The sequence below is a fragment of the Pleurodeles waltl genome, chromosome 6 (assembly GCF_031143425.1).
Source record: "Pleurodeles waltl isolate 20211129_DDA chromosome 6, aPleWal1.hap1.20221129, whole genome shotgun sequence".
Classification (NCBI taxonomy): domain Eukaryota; kingdom Metazoa; phylum Chordata; class Amphibia; order Caudata; family Salamandridae; genus Pleurodeles; species Pleurodeles waltl.
The window spans coordinates 340263946-340288357 of NC_090445.1; the positions used below are offsets into that span (position 1 = coordinate 340263946).

The 24412-nt window shown below is 47.4% G+C and overlaps 1 protein-coding gene across 2 annotated transcripts in view; it reads left to right on the forward strand.

Moving 5' to 3' along the window:
* Positions 1-24412, forward strand: part of CDH24 (cadherin 24) — a 507414-nt gene that overhangs the window by 379526 nt on the left and 103476 nt on the right. For both annotated transcript variants that reach the window (XM_069238226.1, XM_069238227.1), the window contains exon 7: positions 11888-12141. In XM_069238226.1, coding sequence (XP_069094327.1) covers positions 11888-12141 — 254 coding nt within the window. The remainder of the gene's footprint in view (positions 1-11887; positions 12142-24412) is intronic.

The following is a 24412-nucleotide window of genomic DNA, read 5'->3' on the forward strand; positions in this document are numbered from 1 at the left end:
GGGTCACCAATCTCATGTGAGGGCACTATACCAGGCACACAAGCCTCATTACAGAGCAGGAGCCCTACATTTGGATTGCCACCACCTACTGGGGCCAAGAACAGACGTTACCATCCTCCTTTCGGGACGTGGCAGAACACCAGGGAGGACAACCTCCACCAGGACAAGACACACAGATATCAGCCTCCTGTTGGGGCAGATGCAGGGCACTGGGGACATCCACCTCCTTGTTTGGCATAGAGTCTTATTCATACGACTCTCCTCCCCCCGGGCAGGACACCAGAGAGCAACATCCTACCAGAGCAGGGCACTGATGACACCCATTGATTGAAGTTGGCAGTTATGAAAGGAACTGAGTTCCTGCACTTCTTTAATCACTGAGGGGATTACATGCACTTCTCCGCAGAGGCGCACTGCTTATAGTGATAGAGTGCCAGCACTTCTCAGTAGCAAGCTGGCCCTACTCTGGGACTGTGAGTATCCACACTTCCCTATTCCTATTCAGAGCTCTGGAGACACCAATATCCTATCAAAGCGGCTTCCTGCCAGGGGTACGTCAAACTTCTAAAAGAGGATGGTACATGGGCCACAAAACATCTACCAAGGCAAAGCAGGGTAAGGTACTGTGGATGCCACCACATGCTAAAGCAAATTATCATAAATACAGACTGTATCAGCGTGCTACATGGTAACGACACCAGCCTTTTTCCGGACAGTGGCAAAGTTCTAGGCCTGGGAGTAATTTTAATTATGCCGGGGTAGTTGGAGTAATTTCCATTATTCCAGATTGCTTTTTGATGGGGAATTACCAATAATTCAACAATTACTCCTGCTTGCACAATTGATAGTAATTTGGAATGAGTGCCCGAATTAGCACAGAAACAACACATTTTCTGAGAACGAGTGGCTGCTCACACTGCTGTTCATGGTGTTTTGTATATAGTACTATTTTCTTAGTGCATAATGCACCCTCGTGTCCATTTTGGGCACATGGATGCATTTGGACCAAGAAACAGGTGGAACACCAACCTTCTATCAGGGTAGTGGTAAAGCACCAGGGAAGTGAACTTTCCACCTGGACAGGGACAGAGTACCAGGGACACCAGCCTTCTGCCAGGGAAGAGCACCAGGGACTGCAGCCTTCTGACAGGATAGTGGTGGCGTACTAGGTAAACGAGCTTTCTACAAGGGCTGGGGCAGAGAACCAGGGATGCAAGCCTTCTCCCCAGACTAGGGCATAGCAACATGGACGCAGGCCTTCGACCACAGGCTGCGCCAGAGCACAAGAGACACAAGTCCAGAGAACCAGGGACACAAGTCTTCGACCCTGGGTTGTGGCACACCACCAGGGACACAATCCTTCTTTCTGGGTTGGGTGCAGAGTACTGGGCACACAAGCCTTCTCCCTGGACTGGGTAGGCAATCATCTAATACCAGGGCAGTGGCACAGCACTAGGCATATCATCGTGCTACCAGTGCAGGGACAGATCACAGGTACACCAACCTTCTACTGGCACAGGGGCTGAGAACCAAGGGACCTACTAGCAGGGAAGGGGCACAAAAACAAGGGACACTAGCCTGATACACAGTGTCAGCAAATGAAACCTGAAGTATGCGACATCCGTAGGAACTTGTGCATTCTATATCCTTTCTCTAGCCCCCGAAGAGAGTACCATCATCATTTTTGCAAAGTTTATCAACTTCCTTTTGAATGTTTGAGACCTCTCACAGTCCTCACACAAAAGAAGACCTTTGCACTTTGTTGAGGAATTAACAGGGGCAAGATTCACAAGAAACAAGTAGGACGCATTTAGAACATGACTATAAACAAGTGCTTAATCTGTGCCAGTGGTTGCAGGCGGTGGGCGCTGGCTCTCATTTTTGGGACCAGAGCTTATTCTTCATCATCAGACTCTGAACCAGGGCATGAGAGGGGGAGGCAGATAAGAAGGAAAGAGAGATAGGGAAAATAGGAAGAAAGTACAAAAGGAAAAGGCAAGGCTGAAAAAGAATCAGCAAGATTGACTGAAAAGTCTGGAAGGAAGTGTGTGGGGGAAAAAAGAGAAATGAAATGGAATCTTGACTAGACAGCCATGAAATTCAGTAGCCACATCATTAGACAGTCCTGGCTTTCAGCAACGCCGGCCCTAGACACCATGGGGCATATTTAAGAGCCCCTAGCGCCACCTCAGCTCTGCCATAGCGTCATTTTTTTAATGCCAAGGCGCCGCTAAAGCAGCTTTTTCCCCACACCATACTAACAATGTGGCACAATATATGCATTGTGACACTTTCTAAACTCTTGTGCCACGTTATGCCTGTGCCAGGCATAATGTATGCAAGGGGGGCGTTCTGGCACTAGGAGGCCCACAAAAATGGTGCAGTGAAATTTAACAGATTTCACTGCACCATTTTTGGCTTAATCTTAGTGCCTGTTCAGAGCAGCCTTTAAAATGGTGCTCCCATGGAAACCTATGGGCTCCTTGCACTTTCTTTTACTAGCGTCCACATTTTTGACCCTAGTGTAGCAAAGCGCCACAACAGCGTTAAATTATTTGATGCTACTGTGCCAACGACCACCATGGTGCGCCATAGTATAAATATGACGCAATCATGTTGTTGTTATGTGCCGGTAGGGGGTGGCGCAGAAAAAGCGGCGCATCATCTCTGCTGCGTCACTTTTTCTTAACTATGGGTCCATGTTCTCATAAGAAAAACTTTGGGCTTGGGCACTTTTGTTTTTTTCATAAATTAATTTCTGCATAAAGTCCTCTAAAGCTCAGCTACACACGCCAATGCAGTCTGAACGCCTGGTCTAGCAAATAGTTAAAAAAAAAAATGAAATCCAACGCATTTCAATTCACATGCCACAGAGCCCCTCTGTGTTTGACATGATTTGCTACCGTAAAGGTTGTAAAAATTCTTCAAACTAACGAGTTTGACAATAGGGGTGCGAGGAATGAAAATGCTGTTTACCATCTCGCTCATATCTGCATGCAGATTGCAGCGCTGATATCTGCCTCTTGTGCTTAATGGCGGAACCACAGGGGTCTCAGCAGTAGTCACTTTACAGATACACACAAAGAGAAAAGGATCTAAAGGCAAGTCCTGGGAAGATTCACTGGAGATTTGCAGAGTGCGGCTGGTTCCCTGGCAGCAGCGGCGTTGTTCGAGAATGAGAGGTTCTTGGCGCTTGGCAACACAGGAAGTTGCATTACAACCCATGACCAAACACAGGGACATCAGATCTTAAGACCTCACACATATGTTTAGCAGTTCTGTCATGAGTACATTTAAGAACATTACCATCAACATTACTTAGGGGTCGCTGCGGCTGCTACCCCTGGCTTGCCCTGGTATCAGAAGTGGCAAATTCAGTGCCAGGAACACAGTAGCAGCTCGTCCTCATGGACAGTCAGTTGGGGCTGCACTCTGTCATTTTATTATCACACTAATAGTAAACAATATTATAGTATTCACTATCTGATAGAGACTTCTAGCTGCAGATTCCTTACCATAGAATTTCCAGGTGTCAGCTTGGAATCCGGATCTTTTGCTGAGTAATACCCCAGTGCGCCATCAGGTGGCTCCAGTTGGCTCCACATGGTGTTGTCGTTGGAGCCACCTATGATGTCAGGGTCACCTATACCGGAGCCAACCCAGGCACGCATGCATCCGTCAGTTCTTTTCCTTCTGTGCCGGTTAGCACAGATCCAGAATAGAGCAACCCCTATATCTTTTTTGCCAGTTTTTTTAAAAAACCTTTTCTCGAAGATTTTTTAATCTGTACCGAGGATGTCATCTAGGAAGACGGGATTCAAGCTGTGTGGTGCCTGCCATCGTGCCATGTGATGATGGATCCTTATCTGCTATGCCTTTGGTGTCTGGAGCACATCCACTACTCAAAGTTGTGCTCAGACTGCCGGGCTATGGTTCCAAAAGCTTTGAGGGAGCAGTCCCTGAGGCTCCTTGTGGCCCAGCAGTCAACATCCGCAGGCGCAACTCCTCGCAGGTCATGTCCCGGTCAAGGAGAAGGTCGCAGGACTGCTCCAGGAGCCTTAAGTCCTCTTTGTCCCACCCGAGATCCTCCAGGCACTCGGGAAGAGGCACAAGAAGAAGAAGTCCAAATGGACTTCGACTTCACCTCTCCTGTCGGCCAACGAGGCAAGTCAGGAACGTTCCGGAGAATCATTGCCAAGGCCGACTCAGAACCCCCCTCCCTTTACAGCTGCCGGAGTGACCCCCGCTCAATTGAAAGAATTTCGTCCTGTGCAATGGTGGTGCGTAGGGCAGCGGAGGTCCTGGACCTTGAACTGCCCTCAGTGCAAGTCAGGACTAACTTCCTGACAGAGGTGCTTCAGCCAGGGACTTCCTCTTCTGAACCAATGTTGCCCTTTAACAAAGCCCTTACTGATGTCCTGCTGGGGACCTGGTCCAAACCCAGCACAGGGGCTTCAATAAACAAAACAATCAGTCGCCGCCATCGCCCTGCTCCGGGCGACGCTAGTTTCCTCTCTCAACATCCTACTCTCAATTTGAGCTGTGACTGTTTGTGCCTTTCTTGAGTTCATCTCAGGCTTATCATGGCCCTGCTCCCTATGTTCGGAATCCAATTGCCACGACTACCTTCAGTTCATGGTACATATTTTCCCAGATTGACCACATAAACTAATTTGGCTTCTCAGAAACATTCCAGATCTCTTCGTAAGAACTACCCGCATTAAAAATTCTGCCTTGAAAAAGTCCATGTGATTAAAACACATGTCGGCTGTTTGCAGACTATACTTTATCTACAAGGAATAAAATCCTCATCAACCTCTACACACTGTTTGGACTTTGGACTCTTCTTTCCACTTTGGAGCTAATTCTCGCACTGCTTATGGTGTGCCCTGGTATTCTTTGATAAAGCCCTTACTGATGTCCTGCTGGGGACCTGGTCCAAACCCAGCACAGGGGCTTCAATTAACAAAACAATCAATCGCCGCCATCCCCCTGCTACGGGCGACGCTAGTTTCCTCTTTCAACATCCTACTTCCAAGAGCTTGGTAGGCCAAGCCTCCACTTCCCAGGGCTCCTTCCCTTCCACACCCCTGGATAGGGAATCCAAGAGGCTAGACCAGCTTGGGAAGGCAATGTTTTCTTTCAACAGCCTGGCACTGAGGTTGGTGAACACCTCATCCTTATTGGGCCGTTATTCCCACACTTTGTGGGATACAGTGGTGCAATTGCTGCCCTAGGTTCCGGAGGATACACAGGCCATTCTCTTCCAGGAGGTAAAGGATGGGAGAGATTTGGCAAAGTTCACCATAGGGTGTGGCTCAGAGACTACTGATTTGCTGGGCTAAGCAATTTTGTCAATGGTGGCCCTTCAGTGCCATGACTGGCTATAAACATCTGGCTTTTCGGGGGATGTCCAGACAAATCTTATGGACATGCCTTTCGATGGGTCTCGCCTATTTGGAGAGAAGGCAGACTAGACGCTGGAGCACTTGAAGGACTCCCGGACTACGGACAAGTCCTTGGGCCTCTCGTCAAACCCTCACCGACCGTCTTCCTTTTGTCCCTTTCATGGCTGTGGAAGGGGTGTGGCACCATGCCACCCACATGCCAGCCACCATCCTGCCCAGGCCCACAGCTTGTGTGAGGATGCGGTTGTGGTGCTTTCAGACCTAGAGGGTCTGGCCAGAAGTTGTCCGCTACCCAGCCCCCTCGCTCTACAGCATCCATGACCTCTTAGTGTGATTTTGCAACACAATACTTGTCCAGTTGGAGGGAGGATATGTCATCATCTTCCTCACTAGCAATCCATGACATCGGACAAATACGTCTTGCAGATCATACAGAAGGGCTACTCCCTCCACTTCCAGTCTTTTCCTCCTCCAATGCCTCCACAAAAGAACAGCTGATGGAGGATCATTTGGTTTTGCTCCGCAAGAAGTTACAGCTTTCATGGCCAAAGGAGCCATAGAAAGGGTCCCAGTTTCAGAAGTGGGCAGTGGTTCCTATGCCAAGTACTTTCTGATACCCAAAAAGAACAAGGGTCTTTGACCTATTCTGGATTTGGGGAACGTCAATCTCTTCCTCAAAGAGGAGAAATTCAAAATGCTTAGTCTAGCTCAAGTCTGGTCTGCCCTAGACCAAGGAGACTGGATAGTAGTGTTGGACTTGCAGGATGCGTATTTCCACATCCCCATCCTGGCTGCCCTCAGGTGTTTCTTGCGGTTCAATGTAGGCCACGAGCACATTCAGTTTACTGTGCTCCCCTTCTGCCTTACCAGTGCCTCTCAGGTGTCCACCAAGGTTATGGCAGTGGTTGCAGCTCATCTGTGCAGGGTAGGGATTTCAGTCTTTCCCTACCTCAATGACTGGCTGTTAAAGGCTCCTTCGTCTCAGGCTGTAGTCTCCCACCGCCAGACTATGGCAAACCTTCTGCATTTGCTGGGGCTCACTATAAACATGCTGAAGTTACACCTGACTCCCTCTCAGATGCTTCCTTTCTTTGGAACTGTTCTAGACACAGTGCCTTTTCAGGCTTATCCTCTGGAGCAGCGAGTCCAGGATATACAGGCTATGATTCTGATGTTTTGGCCTCTATCCTGGATTTCGGTGAGACAGACTCTGAGGCTGCTGAGTCTCATGGCCTCCTGCATCTTGTTAGTAAATCATGCCAGATGGCATATGCGGGCTCTGCAGTGGGACCTGAAGTTCCAGTGGATGTAGCATCAGGGGGATCTCTCCAACAAGGTCCAGATTTCAGAGGGAACTGCAAAAGACCTGCAGTGGTGGTTAACAAACCAGGATTGGTTCAGAGACAGTCTACTCTTCCTTCCCCATCCAGATCTCACTGTAATGACATAGGTGTCACTTCTGGGATGGGGCAGCCATCTGGGAGAGGTGGGGATCAGGGGATTCTGGTCTCCGGCAGAATCCAGACTCCATATCAACCTACTAAAGCTCCAGCTAGCATTTAAGGCATTTCTTCCCTCTGTCAAGGGAAGATAGTGCAGGTGTTCACAGACAACACCATCGCAATATCATATTGCAATAAGCGGAACAGTTTGGGGTTGTGGACCCTTTTTCAAGATGTCTTGCGCCTCATGGCTGGAACAGTATGGTATAACCCTGGGAGTTCAACACCTGGCAGGTTCCCTGAATGCAAGGGTAGACAAACTCGATTGTCGATGCCTAGCGGATCACAAGTGGCATCTCCATCTGGTGGTGGCACAAGGACTCTTTCAGCAGTGGGTAGAGCGTTGGTTATATCTGTTCACCTCCAGAGAGAACGGCCAATGTCAGCAGTATTGCGGGTTGGAGCTTCCCAGGCTGCACTTGTTCAGCGACGCTTTTCATCGCGAGTGGAGCTCAGGCCTCCTATATGCCTTTTCGCCCATACCACTTCTGCCCAGAGTTCTCAAGAAGATCAAGAACGCCCGAGCCCTAGTGATCTTTATGGCTCCGGACTCGACATGGAGAGCTTCTGAAAATGAGCATCGATCCTCTGATCAGGCTGCCCCTTCGGGAGGATCTTCTGCTGCAGCAGCAGGGGAGGGTTCTCCACCCAAACCTGTCAACTCTGCCCCTTCATGCATGGAGATTGAGCAGCAGCAGTTGACAGCCTTTGACTTTCTTCCCGAAGTCTGTAAAGTTATTCTGGCAGACAGGCTTCCTTCAACCAAGATGGCATATGCCTGCCTATGGAAATGATTTGAAGATTATTGTACAGAAAGATCTATTGATCCTTTTTCTGTCATTCTATCTGATATTCTTCTCTTTATTTTATCCCTTTATCTGCAGGGATCTGCATTAGTTACACTCATCTGCTTTGTCTGCTCTTCTATGGCTGCCTGATCAGCCTCCCTTGTTCCAGTCACCTATTGTACGTAGATTTCTCTAAAGGCTTGTACATATGCTTCCTCCTTCGCCCTTTGCCATCCCTCAGTGGGTCTTAAATCTAGTTCTCACCTATCTTATGTGAACTCCCTTCGAGTCACTGCACAACTGTCATCTCCGGCTGCTCACCATCAAGACAGCCTTCTTAGTGGCAATAACATATGCCCAGAGAGTGAGTGAGATGCAGGCGTTATCATCCAAGCCTCCATATCTCACAATTGTTCCAGACAAGGGAGTGCTTCACACTCATGCGTCCTTCCTCCCTAAGGTGGTGACCCCATTTCGCCTGTGTCAGATTATCACCCTGCCCAGCTTCTTAGCTCCCCCGCATCCCTCTAAAGAAGAGGAGCGACTCCACTGACTGGACCTTCTTCCTCGGCTGCACAAAAGAGTTCTGGGTGGACAACCAACTCTTTGTGGGGTACATGGGAGCAAAGAAAGGTCTGGCAGTATAGAAACAAATCATTTCTCACTGGGCTGTTCTCTGCATAAACATCGGCTGCACTCTGGCCAAAAAGCAGCCTCCTGAGGGCTTGAGGGCCTATTCCACCAGGGACAAATCTGCTACTACTGCATTAGCACAAGGTGTACCAGTCCTGGATATCTACCAGGCAGCAACGTGGGAGTCTCTGCACATGCTTGCCAAACACTACTGCCTAGACAATCAGGTCCGCATAAACAGGCATTTTGCCCGTTCGGTCCTGCAGGACTTTTTAGTCTGAAATCAAGCCCACAGCCAGGAGGTTATGACTTCGGTATCTATTCTAAGGTAAGGAATCTGCAGCTAGAAGTCTCTTTCAGATGAGCAAGCTACTTACCTTTGGTAACGCATTATCTGTTAGAGACTCTAGCTAGCTGCAGATTTCTTACAACCACCCATGCCTTCCCACTCTGCGGACTCATTTAATACGGTTGAGGGTTGCCCTTTCAAGGTCCTAGTTTTGGCACTGACAAAACTTGTTAGTTTCTTACATGTCTCTGCACTTCTGGCATGGAAGTTTGTGGAAAAGTAACTGAAATACACACACCTGGATGGTGCCTTTATAGGTGACCGTGACGTCATAGACATCTCCAACGACACTGACGATGGCACGCAGAGCTGAACACAGCCACCCAACGCCGTGCAGGGGTATTGCTCAGCTAAAGTTCCGGATTCCAAATGACACCTGGAAATTCTATGGCAAGGAATCTGCAGCTGATAGAGTCTCTACCAGATAATGCACTACTGAACGGTAAGGAACTTGTTCATTAGTGTAATAACAATGTAGCACAATTAGCTGGAATATGCCCTTCCATGGAGGCTGAAGTAAGTAAAAATAATTTTAAAATGTATTTTGTGTGCGTGCTTACGGATGAGAGTGTGTTTATGTGAGAGGCAGTGTATGAAAGTGTGAATTTGTGTGTATGTGTGAGTGAAAGTTGAGGTCGAAGGGCATATGATGTCAATTCCGCTACCTCTCGCATTTCAGTGAATTGACATCCATGCACAATACAATATTAAATAAATTACATTTTGCATCTGGGTTGTGCCAAAAAGTGACATAACTGCAACACAAAATCGGGGCCTCAACTTATACATTTAAGAGCATATTTATGAGCCCTGTGCACTGCTGAAGCATCATTTTTTTTTACACTCCGGTGGCGCAGAATGCAGAACCATATCTATGAGGCCACGCAAAGTCTCTTTGCATGGCTTTGCATGGAGTTATAGATATGGAGTAAGGCAAGGCAGTGCAAGTCGCTGTGTTGCCTTACTCTGCATCTGGGAGTTATTCCATAGGCTTTGCAGTGGGTTTTTCCATGCAACACCTATGTTTTTGATGCTGTCCCAGATTTACAAAATCATGCAAACCTAGGGAAGCACCAAAAGCTTATGCTTCCAGAGGTGAGATGTAACAAGGAAAAATATTGTTATTTTTCCTAATTTCTAACTCTTTCCATAAATGCCTCTCAGGATAGATTTTGTGCAGGAAGGTGCCCTTTCTACACAGAAACAATCCTGCATGCAACAGAGGCATCCTTGTACCATGGTACAAGTGTGCCAGCATTGGCACTAGGCTGCCAAAATGTCCCCAGCGCAGGGGATAAGGATATGAATGCACCATATTGCATAAAGGAGGTGCATTCCTGCCCTTCACTTTGACATAGGGCAGCAGAGCAATATGACTTGTCGCACTGCCCTACTCCAACAGATCTGCTGCAGAGATATCTGTGTGCCTTCTAAATCTCAGGGAATGATGATAATGGTAAGATAATTCTGGAGGTTAGCTCCTTTGTTGGAGAGATCTAAGTGTTGTCTAGTCCCAGTTGCAAATCAAAGTAGCATAGAGGGTTAATGTGCCTTCTGCAAAGCACATCATGTATAATGCAGATGACAGATTTTTATTTTATGTAGCTGGGTAAATAGGTTGCTGCTTTTAACACAAAGATCATTTTGTTACTTGCATTTTGTAAACTGTAATCCTTCCAATATAGCTATGAAGGACATAACTGCTACACTGTGTAAGCTTCACTGACTTATGTAACAAATCCTGTGCATTGATTTATACACTTACTTGATTTATTGTCAATGTGTAATGTTTATGCATGATGTAAATCACTCTGACACCTGCATTGGGGTATGTACTGCTATAAAAGAAATAAAATAGTGGTATTTGGATTGTTATTTGTGTAAATACTGGGAAAGACCAACACATCCAACATCCTTTATTACAGGGACTGAACAAAGTCAAAAGCATTCCTATGTTAAGTATTTGTGAAGTGATAACAAGCTGTATGCCTTTGTTTCCTCTCCATTGACTTTGCATCTACGTGTGAGGCTTCAGATAACTCCCACTCCGGATACTAGAACAAAAATGGCTCCTCAAAATCCACCTTTATTTTGAGCTCAGTTGGAACTGAAAATAGCAAAGCCCCGCACCACCTGCTTGAAAGTAAAGCACGCAACATACAGATGCTGCTGAATGTGTCCCGCTGTTGGAAAATTACAGTAGGATGAGTTCGGAATATTTCTGTGGGGTCCAATTTCTTGGCAGGGTGGACAGCGTCCACCCTGTAAAGAGTGGGTAGATGCTGTCTACCCACCTGCGCTCCTGACTTGTGCCCTGGGGTTTTGGGCCTGTACTGCACTTTCAGCAATAGTAGGGGTTCATGAGTCTGCATTGCAGCTTAGCACTGTTTGAGAAACCTGGTAGGGGCCTTGGCTATGTGCTGCACTTTGGGCACTGTTTCAGAAACCTGGTGGAGGTTTATGCACCTCCGTTGCACCTTGGGTACTATTGAGAAGAATAGTAGGAGTTCTTAGGCCTGTGCTGCACCTTCAGCGCTGTTTGAGAAGCCTGTTAACTATTCATGGGCCTATGCGCCACCTTCAGTGCTGTTTGAGTAGCCTGGTAGGGGTTCATGGGCCTGTACTGAACCTCAGTGCTTTTAGAGAAACCTGTTAGCGGTTCATGGGCTTCTGCTGCACCTTAGGCGTTGTTTAGAGAAGGCTGGCTGGGATTATTGAGCCTTTGCTTTACACTTCTTAGTGTGTAAGGCTTCAAAAAAGCAGAGACCTGTCCAACCCTGGTGCTGGCTAGACCTTGCTGTGATCAGCTCCTCGCCTCTTCTGAAGCACCTGTATAAAAAGACTAGAAAGGATGACTATATAGCACTATATTTGCATGCATGAGGTTTCGGTGGACACAGAAAATAGCGAGACATGATCCTGCCCTCACAAGTTAGCTGTCAGGGTGGCACCATGGTAAAAGGTTGGTATGGTCTTTAAATTATGATGCCATTCTTGCCAAATAAGTAAAGTTCTGCCTAAAATAGAAACTACTCATTCTATAGAATATGTTAGCTTTACTGCTGAGAATTCAATGCTACAGCAATTCATAAAAAAACTTAAAAATTGTAACTGAATTCAAAGGATTCCGTTTCAAATGAAATTCTGAACTAGACACCAGTTCTCTGACTCCCGTCTCACCCTCTTTCTCTCTCTGTACCCCCACAGGCTCTGGACTTCGAGTCCCGCCGCTCCTACAGTTTCAGAGTGGAGGTGACTAACACATTCATTGATCCACAATATATCCGCCGTGGTCCCTTCAAGGATGTGGCCACCGTGCGTGTCAACGTAGAGGATGCAGATGAGCCCCCTCTCTTCTCCCAGCCTAGTTACCTGCTTTCAGTGCATGAGAATGGCGAGGCGGGTGCCTTGGTTGGTCGAGTTAGTGCCACTGACCTGGATGCCAAAGGCAGCATTATCAGGTATGTTCTACCCCAACAACATCTGTTCCCAAGGATGAACTGGACCATCCCTCGTGCCCAGAATTGTAAACGTTCTGAATGTGATGATATATCCACAATCTAGGCTACTTTCATAGTACTGTGCTGCCCTGAGACCAGGGCACCTCCAAGGGACATGTTTCTCCATCATACAGTGTTGCTCATATCCATCACTTTTAGAATACTGTCTAGCAGTCACCAAGAAAATATTCTGAAGGTTCTGAATCTGAGGGATATTGCCATAATTGTGAACATTGTTACAAGTAAGTGAACCTTTGACTCTTGGGGTATTGCTTAGACAGTAGCTTCTCCGCTCTGAAACCTTCTGCAGGTTCACTACTTTTGGAAGCAAAATGCTCCAATACGTTTTGAATCTAGATCAGTGGTTCCCAACCTGTGGTCCAGGGACCCCTGGGGGTCCGTGCAGCCTCCTCAGGGGGTTCTGGACTCCTTAGAAAATTAACTAATATAAACAGATTAATATAGTGTATATAAATAAAGTAGCTAAATGTACCATTGAACATTTTAAAACATACTGTAAATGTAAAGAAATGTGAAACTGGAGGATAAAAATTAGCAGTGCAGGTGCATCAAACAGAATATAGTATGGACAAAATGTGGCTTCAATTGAATTTAGAAAAACTCCAGCCTTCCTACTAAAAGAAAATAAACATTTTATTTTATTTGATTGCAAATTAAATAAAATGTGATACATGTGCATGTCTTTCATGGAATGCTTGTTTCTGTATTTTTTGTGTATTTTTTTGCTGTTCAAATCATCGACAATGTTTAGGTGTGGGTCCCTGGCTTCCAGTAATGAGACAGTGGCAGGTCCCCGGATTCCAATAATGATTCAGTGGGGGTTCCCCGGTTCAAGTAATGATAAAGTGGGTGTTCACAGAAGTCAAAAGGTTGGGAACCACTGATCTAGAGAATAAATTCATGATACAGAGCTATTGCTATAGGTACCTTCTTCTTATATCTGTGGCATCCTGAAACCTAGCAAGCAAAACATTCACCACCAAACGACATTTTTCACATTCAGAACCTTTACACTTTTTATTCCAAGTTATTTTGAAGAGTTCCGAACCCTTAACAATACTTTGGATTCATACTGGATTCATGCAGTCCATGTTACTTTCTTTGTTAAACTGACGTCTTGCTTGCATTCATTTCACTCGCTATAGTAGAATCCTGTTTGATATGAATAATGATCTAGTACCAATGTCCAATCACAAATTCATTGTGAATCTTCTCAGTATTACACCTAAAACCTCAGCTATTTCCAACTTACTTAAGCCTTATTTTATAGACATTCATATTTTCAAACATGATTTGGAAACGTTTATAGCTCATTCCCCATTTTGCCAATACCATGTCAAGCCACGTTTTATGGATATTTCCAAGGAACAGCCCTCTGAGGGACATGTTTAAGCAGTGAGTTCTTCACACATCCGATAATTAGCGTAGAATAGAAAATATTTTTCAGAAGTGATGTAACGGTTGTAGTGAAGTGAAGAAAAGAAGGTTGGGAGGGTGATGGATTGCACAACATGAAAAGCAGCGATGACTTTTGGTGAAAAAAAAAGCTGCTCTATCCGCTGCACCACTTTATCCCGGGAAAAAGGCGGTGTAAGAAGCTGCACCAAGAGAGCTTGGAGTTCACTCACACAGCAAGCTGAAGTCCCTGCATCCAGAAACATGGTCCTTATGGTCAGGAAACATCGTGGACAACTGTGCATTGGTTCGAATGGCATGCACATGAGGAAAGTGAGGACCAAATTAAGATCCCACTCTGCCATCACAAAGGGTGTTGGAGGAAACAAATTAGTCCAACCTTCCAGAAATCTCTTAACAAAGGTTGATTTCAACAAGGACAGCTGGTTTGGTAAACGTAAGAAGGTCATAGATAAAACGAACAGAAGAAAATTTTGGGCATTTTGGCCAGCAATGAATCAGTACAGCGGGTGCCTCACGAGGCTACAAACTTATTCCAGTGCCCAGCATAGACAGACTTCGTTGAAGGGTGCATGGCAGCCAGGGTGACATCCACAATTTTGCAAGGAAGATAAGATGTAGTTAACTGCATGGTGATGCAGACAATGCAGGTTCAGGGTCAGGAACCTGACCTGCTGCTGCAATAAGAGGGCCTCCCAAAGAAGTAGCCTGATTGGGGGGCAGATACTCATGCTCCAAAGTTCCGTTGCCACACCCTCCTTGCCCAAACTAGAGCCACTATGATGACTTAGGCCCATTAGCTCCTGATCTTTTTCAGAACTCAGGCCAGAAGCAGCAGAATCAGAAATCTGTACAGGAGGCCTACGCCCCAGTCTATCTGAAATACATCTCAGAGAGAGAAAGAGACTCCTAGGGAACTCCAGCACACAAACTTCGTGATGTGGCACATTCGCAAAAGTGGTGAAAATATCTAACCAGGGTTCGCCCTATTTATGGAAGATGACCTGTGCTACCTTGGGGTGTAACCGCAGTTCGTGATACACCAAGTACTGCCAGCTGACTGTGTCTGTTTTAACATTCAAAGATCCCACCAGGTGGCTCTGAACCAAGGAGATGCTGTGGGGTTCCTCCCAACTCTAGAGACAAAGTGCCTCCTGTCATAACATCCAGCACTGCTCTCTGCCTCGCTTGTTGTAGTACCACATGGAGATGGTGGTGTCTGTGAGAACCTGAACCAGCCTCCCTTTGATTGATAGTAGAAGAGTAATCAGTGCCAGAAGGGAAGGCCTGCAACTCACACAGATTGATATAGAGATGCCTCTCTGCCAGAGTCCTCTACACTCCATCTCTCCCAGGTGACCTCCACATCCCGGCAGTGATGCATCTGTAACTACAGTCAGCTCTGAGTGGGTCTGCTGTCAGTCCAAATGCGTTTGACGCACCACTGAATATTTCTTGCAGTCATATCTGAGCCTGGATGGAATCTGATAGGTTTCTCTGGTGCTGGGCTCTTTGAGTATTTAGGTTTCACTGCAAAGCCTATATACACAACTGCTGTATAAACTACAACACTGAAGTAGCTCTACAAGTTTTGCTTTCCCACCCAGGGGTAAAATGAGTGAACTGGGTTCAATACACCACTGCTGAATGTGAAATATAGATTATTATAGCCCCACAGAACCCCACCCAATAAATTGTTGAAGTGGAATCACCGCTTGTGGGTTACAAAAAATCCCTAAAATAGGATCTGGGGCACTGTGGTACCTGAAACAAACCTATTTCATTCTTCACAATATCAACCAGTCCTGGTACTAAGAAAAATAGGTACTTTTAACTAAAAGTATTTATTGCAGCAGGGTGAGCCTATTTCTCAGTACATCTAAAACAACCACACAGAACTTCATAAGAACAACAAAAATGCACATTGCAAACAACAAGTATACAATGAACATTTCTAACATAGTTAAATGTCTTCCTAAACCTAACACCCTAAAACCTACTTCTATGCACTGCACTAGGAGAGGAGGGAAAATAAAACTTCCAATCTAGACTTTCCAAGGTAGATGCAGCGAACGGTATACCTTGTTGTAGTGGTAAGGTGTAGTAATGAAGACCAGTAAAGCGGAGATTGTTTCAAGAGCAAAGATTTATTCCCGATTGTTTCAAGAGCAAAGATTTTTTCCCGACAAGAGACCCACGACCGGCACACAGCACAGGCAGCAACCGCTCTCCAGCCGCGTTCCGTTCCCGAATTTCTGATCCCAATAACAACACCAACATTCTGATCCCCATAACAACACACAATATTCTAAGAATACAACACTTGTTGACAGCAAAAGCTGTGGTTATTAGAGGTGTGAAGGAAGTGTTCCCTGCGAAAGGAAAACACGCGCCGCAGCATCGTCCTTTCTCCTGGACTCAGCTTGTTATCTGTATCAAGTTCGATGTAGCAACTTCTTGATGTGCTGGCAGCAGTCAGGACCATCTCCTGCAGTATCTTGTGTAATTATCTGGGTGAAGGACCTCTCCTGACTAGTCAAGTGTCTGCCCTTTTATACTATCTCTTATGAAGGACTGGAATTTCTGACATAAGTTCAGGAATTTCTGACATGGATTTGCATCAAGGTGTATGTCGCAGACATATCCTGATGATCATTTAAGGTAAATGGACGTCAATTCAGTCTACATTGTTTTTACTTTATGTCCTTGTTTTCTTTTATTTGATCTTGACATTGTGATAACTAGACACTTGTCCCATGCTGATATTGCATCAGTTGTTATATCTATGTAATTGTCTGAATGACTTGACACTTTCACGGTCCTTGGAACAATAAGGTCAGATGACACCTGCATCAATGGCAGACATGACAATGATTCTGCATTAATTGGAAAAAATGTTGACTCCCATTACCCAAGATGGAGTCAGGGCCTACTCAAAATGGAGTCTGACCTGACCTTACGGGCTGTATGTCCCCACTTGGCATAGTTGACAATCAGGATGCCAGGAGGCCTAGAAGGTACAGAGCCACTCTCAAAGAGACCCAGGACCGAGTCTGAAATGTCAGGCTCATAGCTTGAATGGCCTGGACTCTTTGTGGTGGAGGGAAGATCTAAAAAAGTACCGTATCCTGGATGGCAACAATGAAAGAGAGCTTCTGTGAAGGAGTCCGGGTGTGACTTTGGCATGTTAATAGTGAAGCCCAGCAATATCAGTAGCTTTGCTTTCATCTGGAGGTGACCTGTGACAGGTTGTGAGGAGCCCACCTTAAAAAGCCAGTCATCAATGTAGGGGAAAACTGGATTCTACAGTCTCCGAGACCACCAACATCACTTTTGTGAACACCGTAGTGGCACTGGTGAGGCTGAAGATGGTCCTGGCATATTGAAAATACTCCTGGTCCAATTTGAACTGCATCTGCGGGACTGCAGATGGGTGCATGGAAGTAGGCATTGTGCAGAACCAATGCCACTATCAAGTAACCTAGATCCAGGACAGACAGAACCTGGGTCAGTGTGAGCATCTTGAATATGTCCTTCTATAAGAGGGAGAATAGTGGGTGGAATTTTAAAACAGGACACATGTCTTTGTCCTCCTTTGGCATGAGAAAATAACAGGGGTACCTCTCAGTCCCTAGTTTTTGGGACTGAGACCCACTCCATGGTTCTTTTGGCCAAAAGAGCTTGCACTTCTTGGAGCAAGATGGATAGGTGCTCCTCTGAGAGATGCTCTGATATAGAGGGGAGGTCTGACAGATATAAAAATAAGGGCAGGGCCTAGCCTCGTGCAATGGTCTGCTGGACTCACCTGTCAGATGATATCCTTTGCCACCCATGGCAGACATGTTTGATATTACTTCCAAACAAGGTGGTCATGTGCCACAAAGGTAAAACTAAAGCAGTTTGGCAGCTGTTCTAACAGTATGGGGGACTGGGAAGTGTGTTCCCCCTGATGGCCTAGGCATTGTCTGCTTGATCCTCACCCAGAACCCAAAAGGATTGGGGTGCCTGTTGTGGAGGCTGTGGCCATTGGCACTGCTGATACACCAGTCCTCTGGAAAAGCCATGAAAGGGGCAAACTATTGAGCGTACTGTTGCGCAGGAGTGGAAAAACCCAAGGAACATGCCATGGCTCAACTTTCTTTATAGTGTTTCAATGCTGAAATGGCCTTCTTGCCGAGCACGAAGATCCAGCAAAAGGCACGTCCATTGAAGTGGCTTGCATGTCCCCTGAGAAACTCGTATAGTGCATCCAAGCATAGCACAAAGCTTCACGCTCAGTTCAGGTCTGTAGCATCCAGCCCAAACCGCATGATGTATTGTGTAACACCATGACCATCTAGGGTAGGTGGAGCCAGGGTGGCTCAAAATTCCTCATGGACTGTCATCACCAATCTCAGGGACCATGGCATCCACTGACAGGAGGGCTAGACTGGCAGACAAAAACATCTGCTTCCCGAATGCCTCAATTCATTTTGACTCTCTGTCAGGAGGAGTCATGGGCAAAACATTGGGGTTCACCCTCCAGGTGCGAGCCTGAACCACCAAACATTCCAGAATAGCTAGACCAGGTGCCGTCATGGGTGTTAGTGAGGGCTTCATTAAATGGGAGCAAGGGTTCTGATGAAGTTTGTCCTGGTTGTAAAACGTCTGTTAACATGTTAGTTTTGACTTCCATTGTTGGCAATTGTAAATCCAATACCTCCACTGCACACCTCATTATCATAGCAAAGCGGGCTCTCGCTTCCGTTGGTAGTGGTCAGTGCTAGTGTCGAAGGGTCCAGTGTGGATTTTGGTGCTGCACTGGGAGTCTGCTTCAGCATTGGATCGGACCCTGAGGTGAGAGTTCGTAGACAGTGTCAAGGGCAGGCTCACCGGCTGTAACCCGACTGCATGCCTCTGCAGAACCCAGCCAGAAGGAGCCAGAAGAGTGCCAAACATTTGCAAGATGGCATGACAAAAGACCTCTATCTTTGCAATGTTGCAGATTGATCTGGAAACTTAGGGTGCATTGGGATCCACTGCATGATCGACTCCTCGTCTGGGGAGCAACGTCACAAGGCACCATGATGTCCTCTGAATTCTCAGGTTGAGAGTTGCAGGACTAACATAAATCCTGCTAGCCCTTTTTGTGTTTCAGCTTTGAATTCGACTTACCGGAATCCTTGGACCGTGTCAAGGGTCTGTTGTAGGAACGATCTCAAGAGCAGAAATGGATTTGGTTCTTTGACTTCAAACGAGAGCAAGACTCCCAAGACTTCTTGCAGTGTTCGGTGATGAACAGCATCGCTTTGCATTCCTGGATTGCCTGCAAGTTCATATGAGAACACTTCTTGCAGAAGTTGGAGTTGTGCACCAAACAATAGAAGCCAAAATTTAATTATTTTCATGCTGCAGATACCTTGGTACTCTCGCAGGGCCCAGCTCTGCACTTGCTTGAGACGCCTGAGCCACTGTTCAAGCTTCACACTCATGGCACAACAGTACCCTGCAAGCTTCCTCAGGGGAAGCTTTCATTGTACCCCAGTGCCATGAGTGTGAAGCTTGAGTGGCAGGTACCACTGTACCTGAAAGACAAAATGTGTGTTGGGTTTCTTTGGAGGCATGGGTGTTTCAGGGGTTGGGTGAAGGGGCATGCCTGCAGCCCCGTTCTCCACTACACATGGCCATAAGCTGTGCACAGTGGGGGGATGGCCGCCCACTGGGGGTTGGTTGCAGGGCTTGGTTGGGGCCTTGCTGCCCAAAGGCCATACACTGCAGGAGGTGGTAACCCATGGCAGGGATTTGGCTGTGATAGGGTGCAGGGCTTGGCTTCTGGCCACACCCTGCAACCAACTCCCAGCTGCTCACAGTTGAAGGCCATGTGCTGCAGGGGAGTTGGTTGAATATGAGCAAAAATCTTAAAATTCACTGAAACTAAACAAAAGGTTAAAGTGACATTTACAAACACTGCTGTTGACCTCACATATTACATTACTTATTACATGTTAAGTAACATAACTGATGAGATTATGCATATATATATATGTATATATACATATATATATATATATATACACTCCTTCATACACACATGCATTTACGGCTAGATTCACACAAGTAGTCTTTCCTTACAATCAGAGATGCCCATGAAGGTGATAGAAAGACACCAATTTGATTGTATTTAGATTTTTTGTCAAAGCAAATACTATCAGATTTGTCATTAATCAGTGACCTGCTCTGCCACCGCGTAGCTCCACCGGCAAGGGAAGCCCTTCTGTCACTGAACTGTGACCTCTGTCAGTACCTCCACCCAAAGGTTTCTGCCTGCACCTCATCCCCGGTGTCTAGTGGGAGAGCTCTGCTCTTCTGCTGGGCTGCCCTCTTCCTCTTTTCTCTTTTCTCCTTGTTTTTTGTTTTCTTTTCTGTGCTGTTTTTTTGTGCCTTTCACTTTCTGCGATTTCATCTATCTTTTCCTTGTTTTCTCCTCCCTCCTCTCTTTCTCGCATCTCTCTCTCTCTCTCTCCCCTCTCACTCTCCCCGCCACTGCGGCCCCTGTAGCTCCACCCCCCTACTCTCTCTCATTCTCTCTCCCCGCTGCTACTGCCCCTGCGGCCCTGCCCCCCTTTTTTGCTCCGTTTCCCACTCCCAGCTGTCCTCTCCTCCCCCCTCCACTTAATGGCACCCGCTGCGTGGTAGGAAGAGCAACCTCACTGGCCTGATCAGTGAACTGCTCTGCCACTGTGTAGCTCCACCGGCAAGTGAAGCCCTTCTGTCCCTGAACTCTAACCTCTGTCAGTAGTTCGAGGCCCTCCTCCACCCACAACTTCTGCCTGCGCCACATCCTTGGTGTCTAGTGGGAGAGCTCTGCTGTTCTGCTGGGCTGTCCTCTGCCTCTTTTCTCTTTCCTCCTCTTTTCTTTTTCTTTTCCTTTGTGTGCTGTTTTTTGTGCCTTTTGCTTTCTGAACTTTCCTCTATCTTTTCCTCGTTTTCTCCTTACTCCTCTCTTTCTTGCATCTCTCTCTCTCCCCCTCTCACTCCCCCTGCCGCTGCTGCCCCTGTGGCCCGCCCCCTTTCCTCTTTCTCATTCTCTCTTCCCGCCGTTGCTGCCCCCGCAGCCCTGCCCCGCTTTTTTGCGTTGTTTCTCGCTCCCGCCTCCCAGCAGTCCTCTCCTCCCCCCTCCCTACTTAATGGTGCCCGCTGCACAGCTGTGCAGCAGGTACGCCACTGCTGCGCCAAAGGCGCATCTAAGGCAAGCCTGTCTGCGCCCATCCGCAACCCAACTGCAACCAGCGTCAGGACCCCTGGTCCTGCCACCCGCCGCCTCTACACATCAGCAGCACTCATCGCACTCAACCCAGGACGCAACAACAACTGCAAGCAAGCATCACCACCTAACACCCAGGGTCCCTTCAGCTGCCTCTGCTGCCGCCAAACTTACACCACCACCAAGCACAGCCCATCCGTGACAACCCTCTGACCCCAAAAACTCTGAAATGCATTCTCCTCAACATCCGCTCCCTCCATAAATATGCTACCGAAATCTGGGACCTCCTTGACAGCACCACCCCGGATGTCGCATTCCTCACCGAGACCTGGACCAACACCACCTCAGGCCCAGACATTGCCATGGCCATCCCCAAGGGATACAAGATCACCTGGAAAGACCACCCCAGCTGCCCTGGGGGGGGAATCCCCATCATCCACAGGTACAACCTCCACCTGAACACACACACCCAAGACTCTGAAGAATCCACAAGCCTGATGGAACACCTCCACTTCAAGCTACATACCAGCCCGACATCCACCTTCAGGGGAACTGTCATCTACTGCTCTCCAAGACCACGTACTCCCTTCGCCGAATCCATCACAGACTGCAACTCCGCACAAGCCATGGCAGCCACCAACTACACCCTGCTGGGAGACCTCAACTTCCACCTAGAAAACCTACAATACCTTAACACCGCATTCCTCCTAGACAACCTCCACAACATAGGACTCCGACAGGTCATGATGGAGCCAGCACACTCAGTAGGACACACCCTCAATCCCAACTTCACAACAGGAACCTCCACCACCTTCAGTCACACCACAGAACTCCCATGGACAGACCACCGATGCATCTATTTTACCTTTAACACACCTATCGTCATCAGACCCCAACACCAACCATCACATAGAAACTGGACAAGAATAACTGATGATCAGCTCACTGCCACCCTCGCTATCACCGCCCACACCATCGGACACAACGACGACCCAAACACCGCAGCACACACCTTCCACAAATGGATCGACAACTGCGCCAACACCATAGTCCCCCCTCAAAAAGATCATCATCAAGGAGTTTGCCTCACCAAACACTGAAACAACGGACATCCCACCCTCACAGGACCTCTGTGACAGACTCATCACCTACTTCTACCACAAAATCAAGACCATCTACGACAGTTTCAGCAAGGACAACCTACGCACAGAACCCCCTCTACCAAAACACGACACTGACAAACCAACAATCACCACCTGGTCCCCCTCACCACCGAAGATACGCTGAGAACAATGAGGTCCATACACTCCGGGCCCCCATGGACCCATGCCCCCACTACATTTTCAACAGAGCCGCAGGCACCATCCCCCCCAAGCTCTGCCTCACCATCAACCGCTCACTAGCTGCCGCCACCTTCCCCGACGACTGGAAACACGCCGAGATGAACCCCTCCTCAAGAAACCCTTGGCAGACCCCACTGACTTCAAAAACTTCAGGCCCATCTCCCTATTCCCATTTCCTGTGACAGTCATCAATAAAACAATCAACAGCCAACTCGTCACATTTATAGAAGACCACAACATCCTCGACATCTCCCAATCCGGATTCAGGAAAAGCCTTAGCACCAACACAGCCCTCCTGGCCGCAACAGATGACATCCGCTCCCTGCTGGACAAGGGAGAGACGACGGCACTCATCCTACTAAACCTCTCGGCGGCTTTCGACACAGTCTCCCATCACACCCTGATAAGAAGGCTCCACAAAGCTGGCAGCAGAGACAAGGCCCTCAACTGGATCCATTCCTTTCTCTCCAGCAGAACTTAACGAGTGAGACTTGCCCCCTTCCTCGCAGACCCCACACCCACCACCTGCGGAGTGACCCGGGATCCTCCCTCAGCCCCACATTGTTTAACGTCTACATGGCCCCGCTAGCCACCCTCGTCAGAAGCTACAGAATCGACATTATCTCCTACGCCAACGACACCCAACTCATTCTCTCCCACTCCAACGAACCCAACAAAGCCAGACACAACTTCCACGAAGGCATGGAAGCAGTCGCCAACTGGATGAGAAACATCTGCCTTCAGCTTAACGCAAGCAAGACAGAAGTACTCATCATGGGCCCTCAACCCAACGTGTGGAATGAATCCCGTTGGCCACCCACCCTCGGACACTCACCCGCCACCACCAGCCAAGCCTGCAACCTCGGAATCATTCTGGACTCCAACCTCAGCATGAACCATCAAATCAACTCAAGACACCTCCACCTGCTTCTGCACCCTCCGCAAGTCCTTCAAGTGGATCCCCCCTCGAACATAGAAAGATCGTGACACATGCCCTCATCACCAGCAGACTGGACTATGGCAATGCACTCTACGCCGGAATCAACAAGAAACTCACCAGCAAACTACAAAACATCCAGAACGCCACTGCCAGACTGGTCCTCGCCTACCTCGAAATTGCCACATCTCAGAACACCTGTGTACACTTCACTGGCTTCCCATAGAGAAAAGAATCACCTTCAAGATCCTCACCCACGCACACTAAGCCCTCCACAACCCCAGACCAGCCTACCTGAACCAGCGACTCAACCTCCACGTACCCCACAGGGCCCAGCTCTCTCTCGCAAAAGTACCCTGCATCAGGAAAACCAGAACAGGAGGACGCTCCTTTTCCTACCTCACAGCCACCGCCTGGAATGCCCTCCCTCTCCACATCAGACAAACCACCTCCCTCCTCAGCTTCACGAATGAACTGATGACATGGCTTTTTTAAGAACCACCTCACCGGTACACGCTACACTCCACCCCCCACCCTCCAGCGCCTTGAAACCCTAATGGGTGAGTAGTTGCGCTATACAAGCAGTGATTGATTGATTGATTGATTGATAAGGTTGTTGATTAACTTCTGCATCCGGAAGAGTCCTTACTACAATGCAATATTGTTTTGTGTCCAGTGAAGTCACTAGATAATTTCTCGAATATCTGAAAAATTAATTGGGCAGCAGAGTGTTTGGACATTTTGAAATGTAGACCCACCCATCATATAGGATTCACATTTCTTATTTTTCACGTATGCTTATTCAGTCTTAGTTTGCTTTTGCTATCGGTTTCTTATTTGTAGCATTCGCATGAATATTTCAAACCATAAATGGAATTGTCTGTATCACAAGTAGCTTGGCCTCTAATTATGAACTCCTTTGCCACTGCATTATTATGACATTCTTAGTGCCAGCACCAATTCAAGGTTGGGGAAATGGGTGAGCGTAATATTACAATTATTTTAATTTCTCCCTGAAGATATTGCTCTGTGCGAATGATATTTTGCGTTACGTCTCCCATCGGCCACTTTGCTATCTTCATTACTGAGGTATTGTCTTGAATGAATAAACGCACCCAGGTAAACCCGCTGGCAACGGACTGAAATGAAAGCATCATCAGTACACATGAACGAGGAGCATTCAATGGACTGAGTTATAAGTGGGCAGCAATTAGCTCATTGTGGCCTTCCTGTGCATATCAGAGACGAATACATGTAAATTGAGTGCTACAG